Source organism: Rosa rugosa, chromosome 6, assembly GCF_958449725.1.
Source record: "Rosa rugosa chromosome 6, drRosRugo1.1, whole genome shotgun sequence".
Classification (NCBI taxonomy): Eukaryota; Viridiplantae; Streptophyta; class Magnoliopsida; order Rosales; family Rosaceae; genus Rosa; species Rosa rugosa.
Window position 1 is genome coordinate 22817604 of NC_084825.1, and position 19999 is coordinate 22837602.

Sequence of the window (19999 nt, forward strand, 5' to 3'; positions counted from 1 at the left end):
AGCAGCAACACATCTATTCAACACAAATAATCCGAGCTCCAAAACTTCAAGCAGCCACACACAAGAAATCTTCTACTCAACTATATGTTTAACTCCTCTCTATGGGGCAGGACTGAATGTTTTGTCACACAGTGAATAGGGACTTCAAACACCTATATATACAAGCTAGATAGGTATTCCCATAAAAGAATCCTTGATTCTAGCCAATGAGTTATTTATGAAAGATGTTATAATTATCATATCAACTAATTAGATATTAATCTTTATCAAAATGGATTCCTGACCATATGAGTGACATACCAAAGCTCATTAGGTGTCTAGGTAGATAATTCATATATTTCCCATTTATTGTAATAAGTTTAATCAGTTTGTTATTTACTTAATGTAGATAATATTAGGTCCAAATAATATTTTACATCAAGCACACACGTCTACTATCTTATCAATTAGCCAAATCATTTTCTGTAAAAGGTCATTTTAATAATCCTAAATCCAATGGTTTCAATTTTTATTAACAATGTTTTAGTTGTATAAGCTTAATTAGTGTTGAAGTTGCTTGTGCTGAAAATTATAGGAGAAAATAAATCTTAAAGAGGATCAATGATTCAATCTCCCCATATTTTTTCATGAAAGAGAAATCTTTTGTCCCAACCGTTTAGTGGATGAGATATCAAGTTCAAATTCTTATATACAATTATCAAATCTGTTAATGGCATAGGCTCATGTTAATTGCCACTCTGAGCAATGAAAATTTATAATATTGGTCACTAAAATTATTCATGTCAATGCAAAAACTCATGTTTGAATCCCACTTAATACTTTCATCGAATTTACATAAAAAATTGGTACATATCTTAGTTACATTATTAAAAAAATAAAATATAAAAATAAAAACTGAGAAAGACACGAATGAAGTTAAGCATATGAATATATAACGGATCTGGAAGATATAAAAAGTATAAATTAACAAAAAAAAAATTATAAATATTTCATTTTTTTAGTCTATGTAAACAATGAAATAGTCATTGATGTATGTTGTTTGTTAATTTGTTTCCTGTACCTGGGCTTGGCCCATCCTTAATTCCTCCTAAAATATCTACATTTGTAAATGAGTTTCCTGTACCAGGGCTTGGGCCATCCTTAATCCCTCTAAGAATATCTATATTCGTGAATGAGTTTCTTGTATCAGGGCTGAGGCCAGCATCCTTAATCCCTCCGAGGGTCTCAACATTTGTAAATTTGTGTCCCGTACCAGGGCTTGGGCCGGAATCCTTAACCCCTTCGAGTGTCTTAACATTTGTGACTTTGGTAGGGCTAGGGCCGGAAACCTTTCTTCCTCCAAGGGTTTGGTTGTCATTGAACTTGTTCCCTTGACCCGGGCTAGGACCCGACTCCTTGATCGATCCGAGACATAAGCCGTCAAAGAAACCCCCGATTGCTCCACGACACAAGTTGCGGTGCTTTATAATATCAAAACGTCGAGCACTTTCCCCAAGAATTGTGGAGTTGAGCAAAACAATGACCAAAAGGAAACCGAGGCATTTGGTTGTCATCTTGGAGAGAGAGATTGAGGGAAAGAACTTTACAATTCTGTGTGTTTTTGTGCTTGTGATCTTAGAATGAGTGGAGCCTTTGGCCGGTGTGTCCTATTTATAAGGGTTTGGTACTTGCAAGCAAGACTATAATAGAGATGAGGCTTCTTTGACTAGAGTTTTGGTGTGGAAAATATCAACCAAACGTGACACATCCAAGTTCCATGGCATGCTATATATGCATGTGTAGGAATTAGGAAGCACCATGCGGTGGTTCGTAGTCACTGGGTAACATGGAAAAATGGATATAAAAACATAGAAGATTTGAAGTCCAAGTTAGGAGGTGTGGAAAAAATAGTATTTTGATGCAGAATGGGATTGAATAAGTTGAATGTTTAGGCCTTAGCCGGCTGCAAATAGCCATCGGAAAGTTCCTCCAGCATGGAGACCAAAGACGAAGACAGTCAAACACCATTCCTATCTTTGAATTCCAATATAGAAGGGTAGGTGTGACTTGATAATTGATTTTTTTTTTTTTTTTTGGTTTCTATGACCAGTCAATTTTCACTAGAGGAATTGGGAAATTCTTTATATGATACACTTCGATTTGTTTTGACGCACTTGTGCATTGCCATACACCACACGTGGATTGAAACAACATTTAGTCATAAGAAAATTTAAGGGAGCCCTTCTAATGAGGACTAGTTGAGGACTTTTGTGTTATACCCACTTTTCTATCAGATTTCCGCAAATCAACTGTTAGATATTTAGATATTTATGTATAGATCACTTATACAAATTTTCAATCAAATTGAAAATTATTAAGACATTCATAATGATGATTTATCAATACACCACACGTGGATTGAAACAACAATATTTAGTCATAAGAAAATTTAAGGGAGCCCTTCTAATGAGGATTAGTTGACTCGACGGTTATTTTTTCATTCAAGTTTGACAATTCAACCATGTTATTGGCTAAATTAATTTGCACATATGGTCTGTAACGCTATCAGTCACTACTAGAGGATGATGCAACTTTCATGTGGAAAGGAAGAATGTCTGCATACAAAAGTACGTACTTTGGGACTTGTCAAGAGAATTGATCTCTCAAGCAGCAGATTAACTGGGGATCGATATCAATTCACTGATCTTGTTGGATTGGTTTCTTTGAACCTTTCAAGAAACCATTTAACAGGACAAATCACTCCAGATATTGGAAAGTTGCAGTCATTAGATTCTCTTGATATTTCCAGAAACCAGATAGATGGTGCAATTCCAACAAGCCTTGCTCGGATTGATCGACTTGCTTACCTGGATTTGTCATATAACAGATTGTCTGGCGAAATTCCAACCGGTACACAGCTCAAAGGTTTTGATGCCTCCGTATTTGTGGAAACCCTCAGCTGTGTGGACCTCCACTTCAAAAGATGTGTGCTCCGGAACGACAAAATGTGTCGCATGACAAAGAAGATAGGGATGAGATCATAATGCAGGGGTTTTACATCAGTCTGGGACTTGGATACGTTGTTGTATTTTGGGGAGTCTGTGGGAGCTTGATATTCAAGAGATCATGGAGATATTCCTACTAAATTTCTTAGATGCTCTAAGTGATTGGTGTTATGTGAAGGTAGCTTTGATCAGACGGCGATTAAAGGATGTGCCTAATAATCATAGACGGTAATCTCTCTCTACATGTATTTGTGCATGATAAAATGATGATATGATTGCCAATTAGTTCTTACTGACTAGTGTTTCTCTAATTCTTTTTATACAGCGTCAGTATCTTCTGCGATGGAAAATCATAAGCAGTAGGTAATCTCTCTCTACGTACATGCATTTATTTGTTCATCATAAAATGTTAATATCATGATTATTAGTTGTTTTATGTTTGTCTTTTTCAAACTGATCACTAGTGTTTCTCAAACTCTTGTTATACAGCTAGCGCTAGCATCTTGCAAGACAAGTGCATGAAATACATTCAATCGAGTAATCGATCAGTTGCGAGGAATAATTGTACAAGTTTTCGAGTATAGGAGTGTTCATGGAAGTACTAGTCTCTAGGCTAATTAATGTGTACGTTTTTCTTTTCTTTTCTTTTCCTTTCTTTCTGTGTTGTTTGTGACGTTTCACAAATACTTTACCTTAGTCTTATCTTTTACTTGCAAAATTAATTTGATTGCATGTCTCCTCATTGTACTTCTTGTTTTTCTTTTTCGAGTATCTGATCCTCATTGTATTGTCGAAGTTTTCACTAATAAATTATCTCTCGTCCATTGTACCATTGAGTTTTAAGATAAAAGTACATACAAGAAATTTTCTTTTGGTAAATGATTTGTACTGATATTGCTAAGAACTCTTTGGAGGACTTCTCCAATCAACTGTTTGCCTTGCATATATAATGACTATTCTAGCTAGTTATATTGTAGAAATTATGCAGTATATATTTTTAAAAACAAAATCAATAGCTACAAAAACCTATTCACTATGTATGTAACCTCTTTCTTTTTTTCCCCTTCTCCTTCTAGCTACCTCGTTTCTGGGATCTGATTATATGTAGGTATTAATATATCTACAAGTACAACACGACATAGCCAGGTCATACACCAAGAAAATATATCATTATATAACATCAAATTCAAATACTGTATATATAGTTCATCAATTTCTCTGATCTCATTGATTTGGACTACAAAAACTCATTACAAGTAGCTATTTAGCATTTACATAGAAAATTAAAAGAACAACACAAGATTGATCTTTACTAATTGACAAAAGCCACCCAAAAAGACTGAGGCTTCAAAACACTTTCACAGAAAGCACCCTTGGCACCTCGAATATTCATAGCTCATCAACTTTCTTCCTCTTCTTTTTCCATAGCTCGAATGTTTCGCACCTCCAGACATTTCACGTAAATAATCTTTAACAATTTTCTTCATCAACTTGCTCTTTGGCCAGTTTCTTTTATCGCAGAGTTATCAACTCTTTGGAGGAATCTCATATCAATTTTATCTCCATGGTGAAACCTTCTTGCAAACCCTAACTTGCCGGCTCAGTTTCCTGTCATCTTTTTTCTTCTCAGCCTTTTTCACTCTCTTTGATTTCTCCCGGTACAACTCCGACCACTTGAATGTGAGATTCCACTCCTTCATTATCTCCGAAACTGAATCGGTGGATTCGATTCCAAACTCCTCATAGAAACTCTTCCATAGCTTATCAGTCACCGGACTCAGATCTCTATCTTTTGTGGACTTCTTCTCTATATGGATCAACTGCGTCTTGGATGATGCTCCAGAAGATCCAAGTCCATGTCGCTCACATCACCCAGAAACCTCCGATTGTCTATGGCCGTACTGACGTCGGCGAAAGACAGAGCCTTTCCCTTCTGATCATCGGTGTTAGCTTGATCCATTAATCAGTTGTTATTATGTTTCCGAATGAGATTGGATTTGCAGTGAGTAAGAGTTTCCATTTGGGCATGTGGTGGGTAATTTATAGGCAAATTGTTCCATGTTTTCCTTTTCCCTAGCTACCGTGTGTTTGGATGAGAAAATTATGAAATCTGTAGGAATTTATAAATGATGAAATCTTTAACTCCATCAATCTAAAATTTCATTAATTGCAATTTCTATTGTTTGGTTGTATCTATTTAGGATTTGAAATGTGTAATAAATTAAGAAAGTTTAAAACAAATAAAAAAATAAAGTAGAAAAAAACCTTGTTTTGGAAATGAAAATTGAATATTGCAAAGGAATTTGTAAATGACACCTATTTTGGTGGAAATTGAAGTGGGGAATTTAAATAATGAATTCCTTATTTTTTTTCCACAGAGAAATTTAAAATTTCCAATATGATAATGCCAAACGAGGGAATTATGAAATCCTCACTTTCAATTAAATTCCATCATTTTTTCCCTCATCCAAACACACTCTTATGGGATTTGGAAATGAATCCGTGGACAGCTGGGACTTACGCATCACAATTCACAAGTTCTAGTTGAAGATCTTTTTTTTATTTTTTTTATTTTATCGTTTTTTTCCTTTTCTCATTTCCTTTTTCTTTTTCAGACAATTTTTTTTTTTGGTCACATTTTCTGTCAAATTGAGGTATGCTAAACTACCAAAAAACAATTTAAAAAAAAACCTGAAAAAAGAATGTGAATGTGAATAATTTTCAAAGAAAATAAAATCAAACTTCATTAAGCCGAAAACAATGAGGGGGAATTGGGACCATAAAATTACAATAGTAAAATACCTGAAAAGTTATCAGGTGCTTTAGAAAGCTTAAGTGGAAATGCAAAACGATCGACTACGATATTGTTTTTCCTCAACATGCATGTTGTGAAAAGAAAAGATGAGCACTGATAAGAAAACTGGTATAGGGATTTATTATTTTTATTCCTATATATTATGTACTGCACTGATAAAAAAGCTGGGTATATTATATATAGGATTTTTTGTGACATTTTCTTATCTAGTGTCACTCGACCAGTGGCAAATCCATGTATAAGGCTGGGCTGCAGCCCTCCTCAATTTTTTTTTTTTGGTAAGAAGTAAGTATAGGCCTAAGTATAATTAATACTAACCCGGCCCAAGAGAAAAAAAAAAAAAAATTTGGGTTAACCTATACCAAAATGAAACCTTGGGTCATTAAAACTAAAAAATTAACCCTGATGTCTTTCAGCTTCAGCTTGCCTACTCGACTATCTATCCATCTCTCACAGACAAAGTCAAACACAAAACCGTCCGATATCCAAGATCACCTTCTTCTTCTTCGTCGTCGGAGCCAGCCAAATCACAGAGGCCGTTTTTGTATCAGTCAGTACTCCGCCATGGGACAAGTCCTTGACAAATTACAAGGTACCCCTTCACTCACTCCCCTCTATTTCACACCCACTTGTTTCCTCCTGTTCTCTTAGCAATTATTAACCTTTCCTAATCTCATGGATGAACCCATTAATTTTCCTGCAACATGGGTTTTCTTTGCTCTTCCTGTTTGACTAACTCTACTGCTTCTTATTATGATTCATGAGTTTTCTGTAGTAGAACCACAAGGAAAGGATATATGCCTTTGAAAATCAAGTTATTCCCTAATTTTTTCAGAGCTTTTAGTTTTTTTGTAGCTCTCAGATTTATATCATGGCCATTGTTGGGTTCTATTTCCGGTCACTTATTTCTTGATTCGTAGCAGTGATATGATCGGTTTGATATTGTGCTGGTAATCATTATGATATGCCACATCAGCAGATAGAATATTGATTCTTCGTCCAGTCATCTGTCCTTATGATATCATTTGTACTGAGGATTAGATGCAATCATATGTAGTGTCTGATAGTTTCTGCGCCTTGCAGGTAAGCAATGGAGGCGACAGCAAATCAGGAAGATTACGGACAAGGTGTTTGATCATTTCAAAAACGAGAGAGGAACGGCAAATTTGAGATTCGAGGATGTCTACATTGGTGTACTGCTTGTGTACAAGTAAGGAGCTATATATACTTACCAAATCTCTACAGCTGATTATTAACTAGTGGCCCTTTTGTTCTAATTAACGGACTTCTTTTGTTTTCCTGTGTGTTTGTAGTGATATTAACAAGCGTTTACCTGGCCCACATTTTGATCCACCCTCTAAAGATGCTGTCAGACTACTGATTCAGGTACCTATGAATGTTTACCATATTATTCTTATTGCTTCAAAGGTGTTTATAACTTGAATTCGGAGGATGACTTAAAATTTAGAGGGCACCTACAATCGTTGCTGTTTCTTAATATATGGATATTTTGTGAATGGTTATGAACCTACTGATAATGTGTGATTCCTCACTGTCCAACCAGTTATGGATAAGATATCATTTGAAACTTTTACTGGTACAGATCCAATAGAGTAACAGATTTCATACAAACTCTTTAGAAAGGGAAGCAGACTTTTTTTTCCTGTCTTTTAGGCACCAGGTTGGATTCAGTGGTTTTAAGGTTACTTACGGTGTACGAACGGTTCCTAAGTACTGACATGGGTTTACTGATGTTATTGCATCTTTATTCGTAATATTTATTTTTTTAGTTTCCTATTTCCATATCCATCTCAGGATTAAGGAAACCAGTAAATCTGCACATTTTTTTGTACCCTTTTCAACCTGGAAATTTAGCATTCACCGTCCTTTTGGTTGAGCATCCACCATATTCCTTTTTACTCAACTATTAGGCCTCAGATTGGATTCGTGATTTTCAGGTTTACTCAACCTGCAGTTAGTAATGGTCCCTTGGTAGTACCATGGGTTTACTATCATTATCGAATCTCTATTGGGGGTATTGATTGTTTCAATTTCCTATTTAAAGTCCATCTCAGGAAGAAGGATATGTAGTTATCTGAACATTTTCGTGTACCTTCTTGTACCAAGGATAATCTAACAAAGAGCAACTACCAAGTTATAATTCTCCGGAACCAAAGTTATATGATTATCTTTCGATGATGCTCTTATCTCTTGGTACGATCCTTAGAAATAAATTTTTTTTTCCCTTCTTCTTCTTCCATTTAACTTTGTATCTTTGTCTTGCTCTTTTACCCTATTTTCGGGCCCTGTATTGGAGCTTAAATAAAGGTTAAATCCACATTCCAACTTTCAGTATAACTAACAGCCTCCATATCTAGGAACCTTCTTCCCCTGAGTCTTTCTTCGACTTGAAAGTAATGTTTAGCATCTTTTTTTTTTTTTTAATTCAGAATGTTACTTGTTGATGGAAAATTTTTGTTATTGCTTTTTCGCATCATTAGTTACTAATGAAACACATCATTTGTTAGTAATTACTTTTGTTAGTAATTTTTGATATGCGTTCATTAGATACCTTTTTTGACACAAGAAGAAGTCTAGCTGGGCTGTAAGGGGGTGTAAACATATGTCCCAAAGTCACTGACATCTTAGAAGAAAGAAAAGAAGATGTGGGCATTCATTGGCTGAACTGTTCCTTTGAGCTTTCCATCAATTGTTAATTCACTTGCTATCTTTGATGCTTCAGGTCTTGGAGGTCTTTTGGGGAAGGGGGTGGGAGGTTTGGGTTTGGGTTTGGGGTTGGGGTTGGGGGCGGGGGCGGGGGTGCAGCATGTTGGAGATATAGGCTCTTAGTGTAGAAGAGAATTAAACAAAGGAGTAGAAATCTTAGAAAGTAATTAATTTCTTTCCATCTGGATTCATCTTTGCACGATTCCTTATTATGGCTAGTCCTTTGGGGATGGGGGTGGGAGGTTTGGGGTTGGGGGCGGGAGCAGGGGTGCAGCAGGTTGGAGATATAGGCTCTTAGTGTAGAAGAGAATTAAACAAAGGAGTAGAAATCTTAGAAAGTAATTTCTTTCCATCTGGATTCGTCTTTGCACGATTCCTTATTATGGCATGGCTAGTCCCTACATATGATGGACGTTTTTACTGGACTGCATAACCCAGTTAAATGTATGAAATTTATAATACCACCTCTAATATTTATAGAGAAGCTTATCTTCTTGAAGGCATGACTAGGGGGCAGCCTTAGGCTTTCTATTTTCTTTTTCAAGTCTTTCCTGTATATAAGAGGATAAAACTCACATTCTAATAAAGGTTGTAGAATGAATACTTTGGTGGGTGGTTATAGTGCCATTGCTGAATGCCTTTTTAGAAATGGGTTTGTTCTGTTTTCCTTTGGCATTTGAATACATGAGTTGATTCCATAACCTTAGTAATCGTGATGTCAGTAACCCCCTCTTATCAGGCTTTCACTTAAACTTTTAGTCCATTGGACTATAGTTTCATATTGAGTAAAACACCTAGAAGATTGTTCACTTGGTCTGTCGGTCTAGTAAACAGTATATGCATATGCATTCTGGATCAAAGAGGCAGACTGCTCAATCTCATTTTAATAATTCTTTTGATTTCTTTGTTCTATGATTTGAAATGTTTAGGTTAGTGATCAGAAGAAGAAGAATTTTACTCGTGTTTCCCTAACTAAATCTTGTTAGGCGCAATGATTCGTACATGGAAGCCTGGAAAAAATTTGGTGAGCTAAAGGATTCAGAAATATATATTGAGAAGTGTTGTTTATTTGCAGGAACACGATATCAATCTTGACGGAGAAATTGACCGGGAAGAATTTGCCAAGTTGATCAAGCAGATGACTGCCGACACATTTGTTGTTATCAGTCAGGGAATGATCGTCACATTGGTTGCAGCACCAACAATTGCAATGGCGACAAAGAAGGCTACTGAGGGTGTACCCCATGTTGGGAAGGTCGTGCAACGGATACCCACTTCAGTTTATGCATCCCTTGTGACTCTTGTTGTCATGATGGTTCAGCATGCATGTCAGGAGCCCTAAATTCTCATATATGTGTTTAGCTAAGACCTTTTGGAAACACTTCATATAAGACCTTTTGGGTGAAGAGTTTGTGTAGCCAGTCAGATAGTTGTGGCTGACAGATATCTAGAAGGAGATTGGTGCTTGAACTTAATACAATAATGCTGGTATAATGGTATTGATGTTTGGTTCTCTGGTTTGCAAATTGTAAATTTCTTTGTTTAAATTATCAATTTCAAGAACAAAATTAAGATCAATTGAAGAAACCCCGGGCCATTTCATTGAGCATAAAATCCTATGACTATGCCTTGAATAAGGTATTTTCCTGATAGAAACATAGGGTACCTTATTCAGTCTTCACTACTTTATGGCCAATTATTCTCTTCTGATGATCACTACAGTCCACCCATTCTACGAAGTTTATTCGCATACTAATGTCTAGGAGGTTAATGTTAATCCTCTTTTTGATCAAGAAAAAAAAAACCTCTTTGAATTGGATAACAACAAGATATGCAAAGATGCATCAATGACTGCTTCGAAATTCAACAGGAGAAAAGAATACATGTTGATGAACTGGAAGCTCAAGATTTTACAAAGCTTGAACAGATGAAAAAGATTTTACAGCACCCACCGCACGAATGTCTGAGTAAAACGGTTAACCAAATTATTTCATCATTTAGAAAAGACAAAAAACCGACAAGGGCTGTGGTTTAAGAGTTCAAAATGCTGAAACAGTAGCAATACACTGTATATTAACCAAAAGGAATAAGATTGATTATGGTAATGTTCACTTTCAGAAACTGTGTATATATAAGCATAGATATCCCAGATAACACAGTAGCAAATATCATCTAACAAATAAACCTTATAAAATCCTAAGGATCGAGTCTAAACATTGAGATCATAATATAGATTAAAATGGTCATCATTTACTTGGACATCCTAATATAAAAGTGGTCTGAAGCATACTACAAAAGAGAAATAGAGCAAGTCATGCCTATAACTGATAGTAATAATTAACTGGAGTCAATGCAGATCAGGCGGTCTCCTCATCATCCTCCTCCTCTTGGTCAGCTGGTGGTGCGAACGCGTAGAGTGGTGGTCGAGCATTCACAGGCATTGGTGGTGGCGTTGTTGTTGTTGGGTAGAATGGTTGAAATGCCGGTGGTGTGGGACTTGGTGTGGTAGAGTTATTGTTTGCCTCAATCTCATGCTTGACAAAGAAAACGATCAATGCCACAAAAACCAGTATCAGGACAGCTGCACCAAAAACTCTGATTTTCGCCATTGATCGATCTGCACCAATAAACTACACCAACACCACACACAATTATAAATCATTAATCTCAAATTAAATGAAAGTTATAATGTGGAGATATTGCCAACTCATGTTCCTGAACAGAGTATAGCTCTCTGTATCTCTCCTGCTCATTTGTAGGCTTAGAAGAACAGCCTCTAACTTCTTTATTCATTCTGCTTAAAACACACTGGTTTCATTAATAGTATAAATATCTCACTTCTGTACAAGGAAACATCTCACTTCTGTACAAGGAAACAAATAAGTGGACTTGAACATTTTTTTTTTTTCAGAACCCAGTAGGATTTTATTTTTTGTAAAACCTTTTTCATCAGCAAAAGCAATTGAAATGGAAATGGATTCTTTACTTATTTGTGAAGGGTAGCTTAAGAACATAACAATTTATAGTGGGATGAAAGCAAGTGATTAACAAATCTCTCTTTACTCCATTTCTAGTGTTATCCGAAACCTTCTCTCTGTTTCAAAACAGAGTATTGGTGGCCCTTTTTCTCCTCTGTCATTGAAGGCAGATCGATAGAACAGCCCTCAAGCCTTTCAATATTTTACAAAAACACACTCTTTTAATAACATTTAAACCCTGAATAAAGCCCTCAACCTCCCCACATTATGTTCATGAGAATATTAAAAGAAAAAGTTCCCACAAAAATTTGGTTCTACATTTTAACATTGTTCAACCATTTGCAAAAGAAACTAAAAGGGAAGATAGCTTCTTCTTAAAGGGTACCTAAGAAATCTGATAACTCTTAAGTAACATTTTCATGCTCTGCTTCACTATAAATCAGAGTACTACTAATAACAATATACAGATTACGCAGATTTTTAAAGAAGAAGAAGAAGAAGGTTCTTACCTGTGTCTGTGTGAAGCTTTCTCAGAGAAGAGAGAGCAAAACCCAGATGAGAGAAAGCTGAAAAGATTTGACCTTTGAAGAGAGCAAGAAATAATGTGAGATAGTGAGAGTAGCAGCAAGTACAGAGTGATTAAGTAGTGAGACTTTGAGGTCAACTACAATAATTATGATCACTTTGGAGCTCTGATATACGAATCAAAAGTACAATGCAGATTACAGCCAGACGTTGGCCGGCTCTGGTCGTATGCCATTTTTGAAACCATGCAATTCTCGTCCCATTTTCCTTTTTCGGCAATTCCTTCCCTATTACCTTTATGTTTCTATAGACTTTATAGCCAATTTGTCTTCTTATATCTAGTGTCAACTGCTGAATTATTTTGCTTGCGTTCTTCTGATAAACTTGAAGCTTGAAAATTGGTGGAAAGAATTTGAAAACAGGGTTTTTTTTTTTTTTTTTTTTTTTTTTTTACAAACATGAAAATGAAAGTTTCATGGGACTTTGCCTACTTTTGCCGAAATTAATCTCAACACACTCATTTGAACGAATTATTCGTATATGTTGTGCTGCATTGTAGTAATCAGAAACGTTTCGTGAATTAACCTTATAGTCTTAAAGACTATTGTTGCTCAATATCAATCAAGTCATACATCATTTATTCATCCAATAGTATCAAATAAATGATTTATTAACATTTTTATGAGGAAATTAATGTTCACTGTAAACCAAATGATACTTCATTTGATTGGATTTTACAATAGGGATTTCGAAAATAAACAATGTTTGTCCAAACACACTTTATTAACTTCATTAATTTGAACATAATGAATATATATATTTTTTTTTATCATGCACGGGCTATTCACTCGTCACAAAAAAATAATAATAAATAAAATAAAATATAAAAAAAAGCTACTCATGCTGATAAGCATTTGTATTAGGAGGTATCTTTTTTTTTTTTTTTTTTTAGTTGAAAGATGTCAGACTTTATTGATAATCAAAAATAATTTCAAGGTACAAACTTTCTGAATGAGAAAAGACGCAACAATTGCATCAAAAATACAAGAAAATAGGAATATAGCAATAGCGCAAGCGCTGTTTTACCACTATGGATTGCTGACGTGTAGTGAATGTTGTAGTCGATGGTATGACTACCCATGCATATCCAACTCACAAAATGACAAAAGTCAATCTGAGAAAGAACAAAGGGCAATCTTCCATCAAAAGATCGAAGCCAGCCAAGGGTGTCAGAACATGGCCGTGTTGGCATATGATCCCTTTCGAACAAATACCATAATCTTGAGTCCTCAACCCAATACAAATAAACATCAGGATCGCAAAACCAGTGCAATAATTGGAAGGGAACCCAATAGAAAAGTTGTAACAAGTTCCTGGGTTGGGTCCAAGACCCACCTGGATCCCATATTCGGATCTGATGTAGACCCCTCCTCCAAGCCCAGCACCATGTGTTACCTGGAGTACTCCAAGTAAACCCGGCAATTTGCTTCTGACGACGCCGAACTGCGCATGCCAACATCTTTTGAGAAGGCCAGATCGGACTCCAAATCCAACTGACGACGAACTCCACATAGGGAAGAGCCTCACCCCAATCCAAAGCCAGATCTGCACCACCAATTGACTTGTGGTACGACCACCGCCAGACTGAATCAACATCATCCTGCTCTATGCGTCCTTCACCGTTGAAAACCCCACCATAAACTTGGCATCGAAGAACGTCGGGGACCCAAAACCGGTCACCAACACCACAAAGCGAAGCTCTACCAGTGGGACACAACACCCACACCGACACACAATCTGGCCAGAGGAAGACCCCCTTCCGCACCCACCGATTCGCCCCCGCATCAGCAGCCCCGTCGGGAAGAGGCAACCCATTGTGAAAGCCGTAGCATCTACCCGGATCCCACTCCTCCCAGTAATAGCCGCCTACCTCCGAACCCGTACCAAAAGAAAATTGGCCCCCCGACACCGCCCCAGCAGCGCCCAAACTTCTCTCCAAAGAGGCACTGCCTCCGAAGACAACGAAAGTAAAAATGAAGAGGCCGAAGCCTGAAAATTTCTCCATGGATGGAGTAGGTATAGGTGACGACGACCAAGAGAGCCGCCGCACAACAAACCCTAGCAGAGAGCTCTGCTAGGTCATTCTTTCTAGTTGCTTAAAAAATGTCATGTATTAGGAGGTATCTTCACCGAGCTTCTAAGTTTGGTTTTTTTTTTTTGCCCTTTTTCTTCCTTCTTTTTTTTTTTTTTAATCCCTAATAAACTTGTACAAAAGGGGTAAGTCAAAGATGGCATATCCAAGTAAAAAATGTTGTTGGTCAAAGTGTCGTATGGTAATTATGAAAATGACCATTTTGTTTTTCATGCGTAGGTAGAAGCTGCAGACTACTAGTGATGATAGTGTCCCTGGTAAAATCTTGCTGGAATTCAATTTTTGTTTTAGAGAAATTGAATTGGGAGAGAATTGAGTCGTACTTTCATTGATAATAGGGGCCTCTTTATATAGAGGATTACAAACATAGAGATAGAGTTGTACATGGAAACATAATCATACATTGATTGGATATCTCCAAAGATTCTCCGAGAATATCTCTAATATAAACCCTATTTCAACTAGAGCAAGTAACCTCGAGTTTGGGCCAGACACATATTCTGGATTTACTTGAACACTCCCCCTTGTGTCACCCAAACGTGGTGCTCCTCTCGTTGTCTCATTAAAAACCTTGCCGAGTAACAAAAACTCAGTGGGACAAAAACAACCTCGGTCGAAGGGGAAAAAGAGGACAACACACACTTCACGTTTCGAGACCATTCATGTAGACATCTCCCCCTGATGTCTGCATCTCCCCCTGATGACAATGGTTATGGGAGTTCGGATAACTTCCGCAAACGATGCTATCAACATGTTTCTCGAAAGTGGAATTTAGGCAATGACTTAGAGAGCAAGTCTATCACACTGTCCTCAGATTGAACCTAGTTCACTTTGATCTTGAGGAGAGTCTGTTGTTGCTGATTATGCTTGGCGTTGTCGCTTTTGATGTAGCCTTGCTTCATTTGTTCAAAACAAGCAGCATTATCTTAAATGCTCGTAGGCTCATCTGTGGTAGACTTCAAACCACAATTGTTCGAACATGCGTAATTATGGATCCAATCCATATACATTCACAAATCACTTTGTGAAGAGCAATAATCTCTGTATTGTTCGAAGATATAGCGACTAGGGTCTGTTCTGTAGACCTCCAAGATATCACAGTCTTTACCCATGGTGAACACTTAACCAGTTTGGGAACGACCTTTGTGTGGGTCAGAGAGATACCCAACATCAGCAAAACCTTCCAAAACACATGTTGTTTTGGGATGGGGATAGAGGACGCAGGCCAGTGTTGGCGGCGTTCCTAGTGTGTGATGGGTCTGAATCCATCATCTCTTTGTAGGGATAGAACAAGCCCATATCAATCATACATCTCAAGTATCGAAAGATATGTTTTTCACCAATCCAATGGCGTCGCGTTGGCGCAGAGCTATATCTAGCTAACAAGTTCACTGCAAATGAGATGTCCGGTCTTGTGCATTGAGCTAAGTACAATAATGCGCCTATTGTACTTAAGTAAGGCACTTCTGCCACTAGCACATCTTCGTCATCATCCTTTGGACGAAGAGGATCCTTTTCAGGATCAAGACTACGGACGATCATGGGGGTGCTTGAAGGCTTGACCTTGTCAAAATGCCTAAGCATCTATCGACACAATGCTCAAGTTCCAAACCGAGACATAATCGTGTTCTCCCATAATCCTTCATCTCAAAATCGGATTTCAAGTGTTCAGCGGTTTCCCTTAACTCTTTAAGGGCTTCCAATGAAGATCATGTCCAACATGAACCGCGATAGAATCCGAAACTTGTAATGGAAACGCGCGGGCATATCCCTTCCCAATCAAGTAGTCACTTTAGCGAGCGTTTCAACCTTATTGCAAACGCGCTCCGAGGTCTAGAGCCACTTGACTTGGGTAAATGAAGTTCACCATGAACCTTCATGTATATTCCATATCTAGATCCCCATATAGATACGTAGTGACCACATTTGTAAGCTGCATGTTCAGTTATTTGGAAACTACCAAACTGACAGGGTAGTGGAGTGCAATGACATCCATTACGAGAGAATATGTCTCATCGTAGTCGATTCCAGGGCGTTTTGTGAGAAGCCTTGCGCCATAAGGCGAGATTGCTATCTCTTTTTCTCATCACGCTTTCTAACGATGACCCATTAGTCAATAGGTTTTATGTTAGGAGGTGTTTACATTACTGGCTCGAAAACCTTCCTCTTCGTTAGAGAATCCAACTTAACCTGGATCTCGTCTTTCCATTTAGGCCAAATCTCTCTACGTTGGCATTCATTCATCAACGGAGCGTGGTTCGATATCATCTGACTCAACAAACTCATGTGCAACGAAATGTGCAACTACATCATCAATTATGATGGAGTTTCTATCCCACGTCTCATGTACACTACTGTAATTTTCATAGAGCTCTATATTCTCAGGAATAGGTTCTGACGTTGAGGCGTCCCCTAACGATAACCATAACCCGGAAGATTCTCATGAGACGGATTTTGAGTGTCGATGATCCAAGAATTAGGTTGTGCCAAAGCATCCTTCGAACCCACGGGTCTCCCAAGCATCCTAGTTGGGGCCATGGCCCATAACGCCAGAGTGCCACTCTCTTTGGCATTGGCACCATGCCTACCTCCGTGTAGGGTGGCGCTACATCCTCTCGTGGGGACTTCCTTCCTTGCAGGCATGTTTGCAGCATATTTGTGTGATCTCGTCACTTTAGTAGGGATCGAGATGAGACATAGTGGGGACAGATCACGACAATTCCTGTCGTTCCTGCTGAACATCTGTGTTCTTATCTCTCCCTAACGAAGGGAAGACTGTCTCATCAAAGTGACATCCGCAAATCTAGCGGTAAGGAGATCGCCAAGCAAGGGCATAAAGTGGCGGACGATTGTTGGAATCTCAAATCCAACGTAGTTGGCCATTTGTTTGTGAGGAGCCATCATATAACGCTGTGGCGGCGCAATTGGCACATAAATAGCACACTCAAATATGCGTAAGTACGATACTTGCACCCAGTCACTAGCTGTAACGCAGAGGTACATTGAGTGGCGGTGGGTGGTAGACGAATTAGCATAGCATAGCTGCATGCGATATTGCATCACCCCAAGAAGATATAAGGAGATTGGTGCGCATTACCAATGTCCTGACTACCATCGTAGTCGTTTCCGCGAGACCATTTGGGTGTGTACATGGGAATATGATCGATGTCCAACATCAGTCCCAATGCAATAACCATCGAAAATTTTCGATGTAAACTCTCTAGCATCGTCAAGTCCAATTGACGGAATAGGATGATCCGGGGAGTGAGCCCGTTGTCATATGATATTTGCTAGGAGTGTAGCATTTACAAGTGGACAATGGCACAACACGTGATCAGCGTGTTTTCGTGTCAACCAACATTATGAGATATTTAAACGTCCGCAAGTTGGTTGAATCAGTCCATAGAATCCCCATGGGTTCTATGTAAGAACAAAATGAGTATTTTGATATCCTTTGCATAGGACGGTCTCAGTCCTAATTTCCCTAAGGAACGGGCTTTGTAAAAATGAGCGAGAGGCTTTAGAAGCAACCAATGAGGAATTTGGTTGGACCTGAGCGTCTGAAACGCTATTTGAAGCAAGTTGGTGATTGCAGCATCACCTGGGGCGTAGAGAGTTTCTGTGACAGTAATTAAGGTGCCATTTGGCAAGTGGAACTTGGGCTATTCCATGTCCTTGAATTAATACTGATGGCCCAGCCATCGTAGTCACAAAAGTCATATGCTCAGAATCAAAATGGAGTCATAATGAAAAGAACTCGAAATTTTATTCATAAGCCAACGGAGTACATCATTGTCTCTTAACCATAAGGAGAATCTAATCCAAATGCTAGCAAATGCAAAACAAATGTAGTCGTTTGACTTCTTTCGGTAACTCCAAAATAAATATGACCAGGTGAGTAGAGAGATGTCGGTAGAGCAAAGCTCGCTTAAGTACCACTTATCTCAAAACCTTCCTAGACATCACACTCATTTTGGATGAGCCTATGTGAAGACAAACTAAACCAATGGCATTTACTACATAGTATGGCAATTGCCTATTACATCTCTTGGAAAAATGAAGACTTAAACAGAATTGGCGATCTATTGATCCCAACCAAATTTGTAGTCTTCAACCCTTCACACTAGATCATCTTCTTGATCTTCTTGTTCCATATAGTGAGCTTCTCTTGCTTTACAATATGCTTTGTAGGCGGTGACAATTTCTTCACGAGCTCTACAAATGTGTGCCCAATGATCAGACACTCCACATCGAGAACATACACCTCTTTGCTCAAACTCCATTGATTGAGGCGCTTTGAAAGCGTCATTTAGATGACTCTTAGTGTTGGTCACGCCACCAACATGGCCAGAGGCGTTGCCTCCCTCTCTCTTTCCACGTTGACCTCTTCGGTTCCGTGTTTGCCTATATTGGCGGTTACCTTCCCAAGTAGAGCGATTATATGGACCAGAACGTCCAGAAGTATCCCTAAGATTAGGGTTTCGCTCTTGGCGCCTTCTCTTAGGGGCGCGACTATAATTGGACTCCGGAATATGCTCTATTTCCACGGATCTCGAATTATAGCTCTTCACAAGGATGTTGTCATGCTTTTCAGCAACACTCATAGCTCCAATGAGCTCATGAAACCTTATGATCCGTCCTGCAGTAACATCGATTCGATAGTTCTTAGCAACCATCAATGCAGAGACGGGGAAGGTAGAGAGAGTCTTCTCAATCAACATCACTTCTGTGATCTCTTTACCACAGAATTCCATTAAGGATTTAATGCGAAGTGCTTCTGAGTCATAGTCAAGAACTGACTTGAAATCACAGAAGCGGAGGCTATGCCATCTCACTTCTAGATCAAGAAGCAGGGAGTCACGGACCCACAACCTTCTGGAGTCTTCTTCATTCATACACTCGTACTGGAGTGAATCATCCATATGACGAGTCATTAGGATGATGGCTTTCGCCTTATTTGCCTCTAAGGCTGCTCTATTTGCTTCCAAAGCATGAGCTTGCTCAACAGTTAGCACGTCCTGGCTAGGCTCGAGAATCGTATTTAGGATTCCATCGGCCTTGAGATGCTGGCGGACATCACGAACCCACCTGTGATATTCAGAGCCAGTTGTTCCCAATGGAGCAAAGTCCAATTTGTTCAGGTTACTCATCCTGAAAGAGAACAAGAAAAAAAGGGTTAGTTTCGGAGCGGAAAAAGCTACCACGAAAACATATAAAATTTCTGAGCGTAGTCGCTTCCAAGAAATTAGGAATTTCTGAGCGTAATCGCTTCCAAGAAATTCAATTCCAAGAGGTATTGGATTAGATCGAAACAATGACGTAAGTGGTCGATCATAAATTCTCTACAAACTCTAAGTTTGGAGATCTCAACAAGCTCCAAGCTTGGAGTGAGCACGAACCCTCACAGTTCGGCTTAATTAGGTCTCCCCTATGATGAAGAAAGGGGGGTAGAAGAAGGGAGTTTGCAAGTCCCCGAAAAAAAAGAGAAATTTAATTTAAAAACTCTAAAAAAAACGGGAACGTTTAGTAAAAAATACCTCGAAATAGGTCGCCAGAAATTTGACCGGAAATTGGCCAGAAAAGTCGCCGGAAATTGGCCGAGGGTTGACCGGCGTTGACCGGAGGTGGTTGACCAGTGGGCTGGACCGTTGACTTCTTCTGGGCCGCTGGACTTTCTGGGCTGGTCTCCTTTTTTTTCTTTTGCAGTGGGCCGCGTCTTCTTTCTGCTTTTCTGGTTCGAGGCAGAGCTGCTGCGACGGTGCCAGAGGTTGCAAGCGAGCTGGAGGCGCGAAGGGGCTGGGCTTGCCGGTGACTGAGC

The 19999-nt window shown here is 38.6% G+C and overlaps 2 protein-coding genes across 2 annotated transcripts; both read left to right on the forward strand.

The window, feature by feature from the left end:
- Positions 1–2561: 2561 nt before the first annotated feature.
- On the forward strand, positions 2562–3023 carry LOC133716410 (receptor-like protein EIX1). The gene has a single exon (XM_062143122.1). The coding sequence runs from the start codon at positions 2562–2564 to the stop codon at positions 3021–3023; it is 462 nt and encodes a 153-aa protein (XP_061999106.1).
- Positions 3024–6185: 3162 nt separating this feature from the next.
- Positions 6186–10052, forward strand: LOC133717649 (uncharacterized). The gene is made up of 4 exons (XM_062144356.1): positions 6186–6391; positions 6883–7009; positions 7113–7185; positions 9602–10052. The coding sequence occupies exons 1-4, from the start codon at positions 6205–6207 to the stop codon at positions 9866–9868; spliced, it is 654 nt and encodes a 217-aa protein (XP_062000340.1). The 5' UTR covers positions 6186–6204; the 3' UTR covers positions 9869–10052.
- The last annotated feature ends 9947 nt before the right edge of the window (positions 10053–19999 follow it).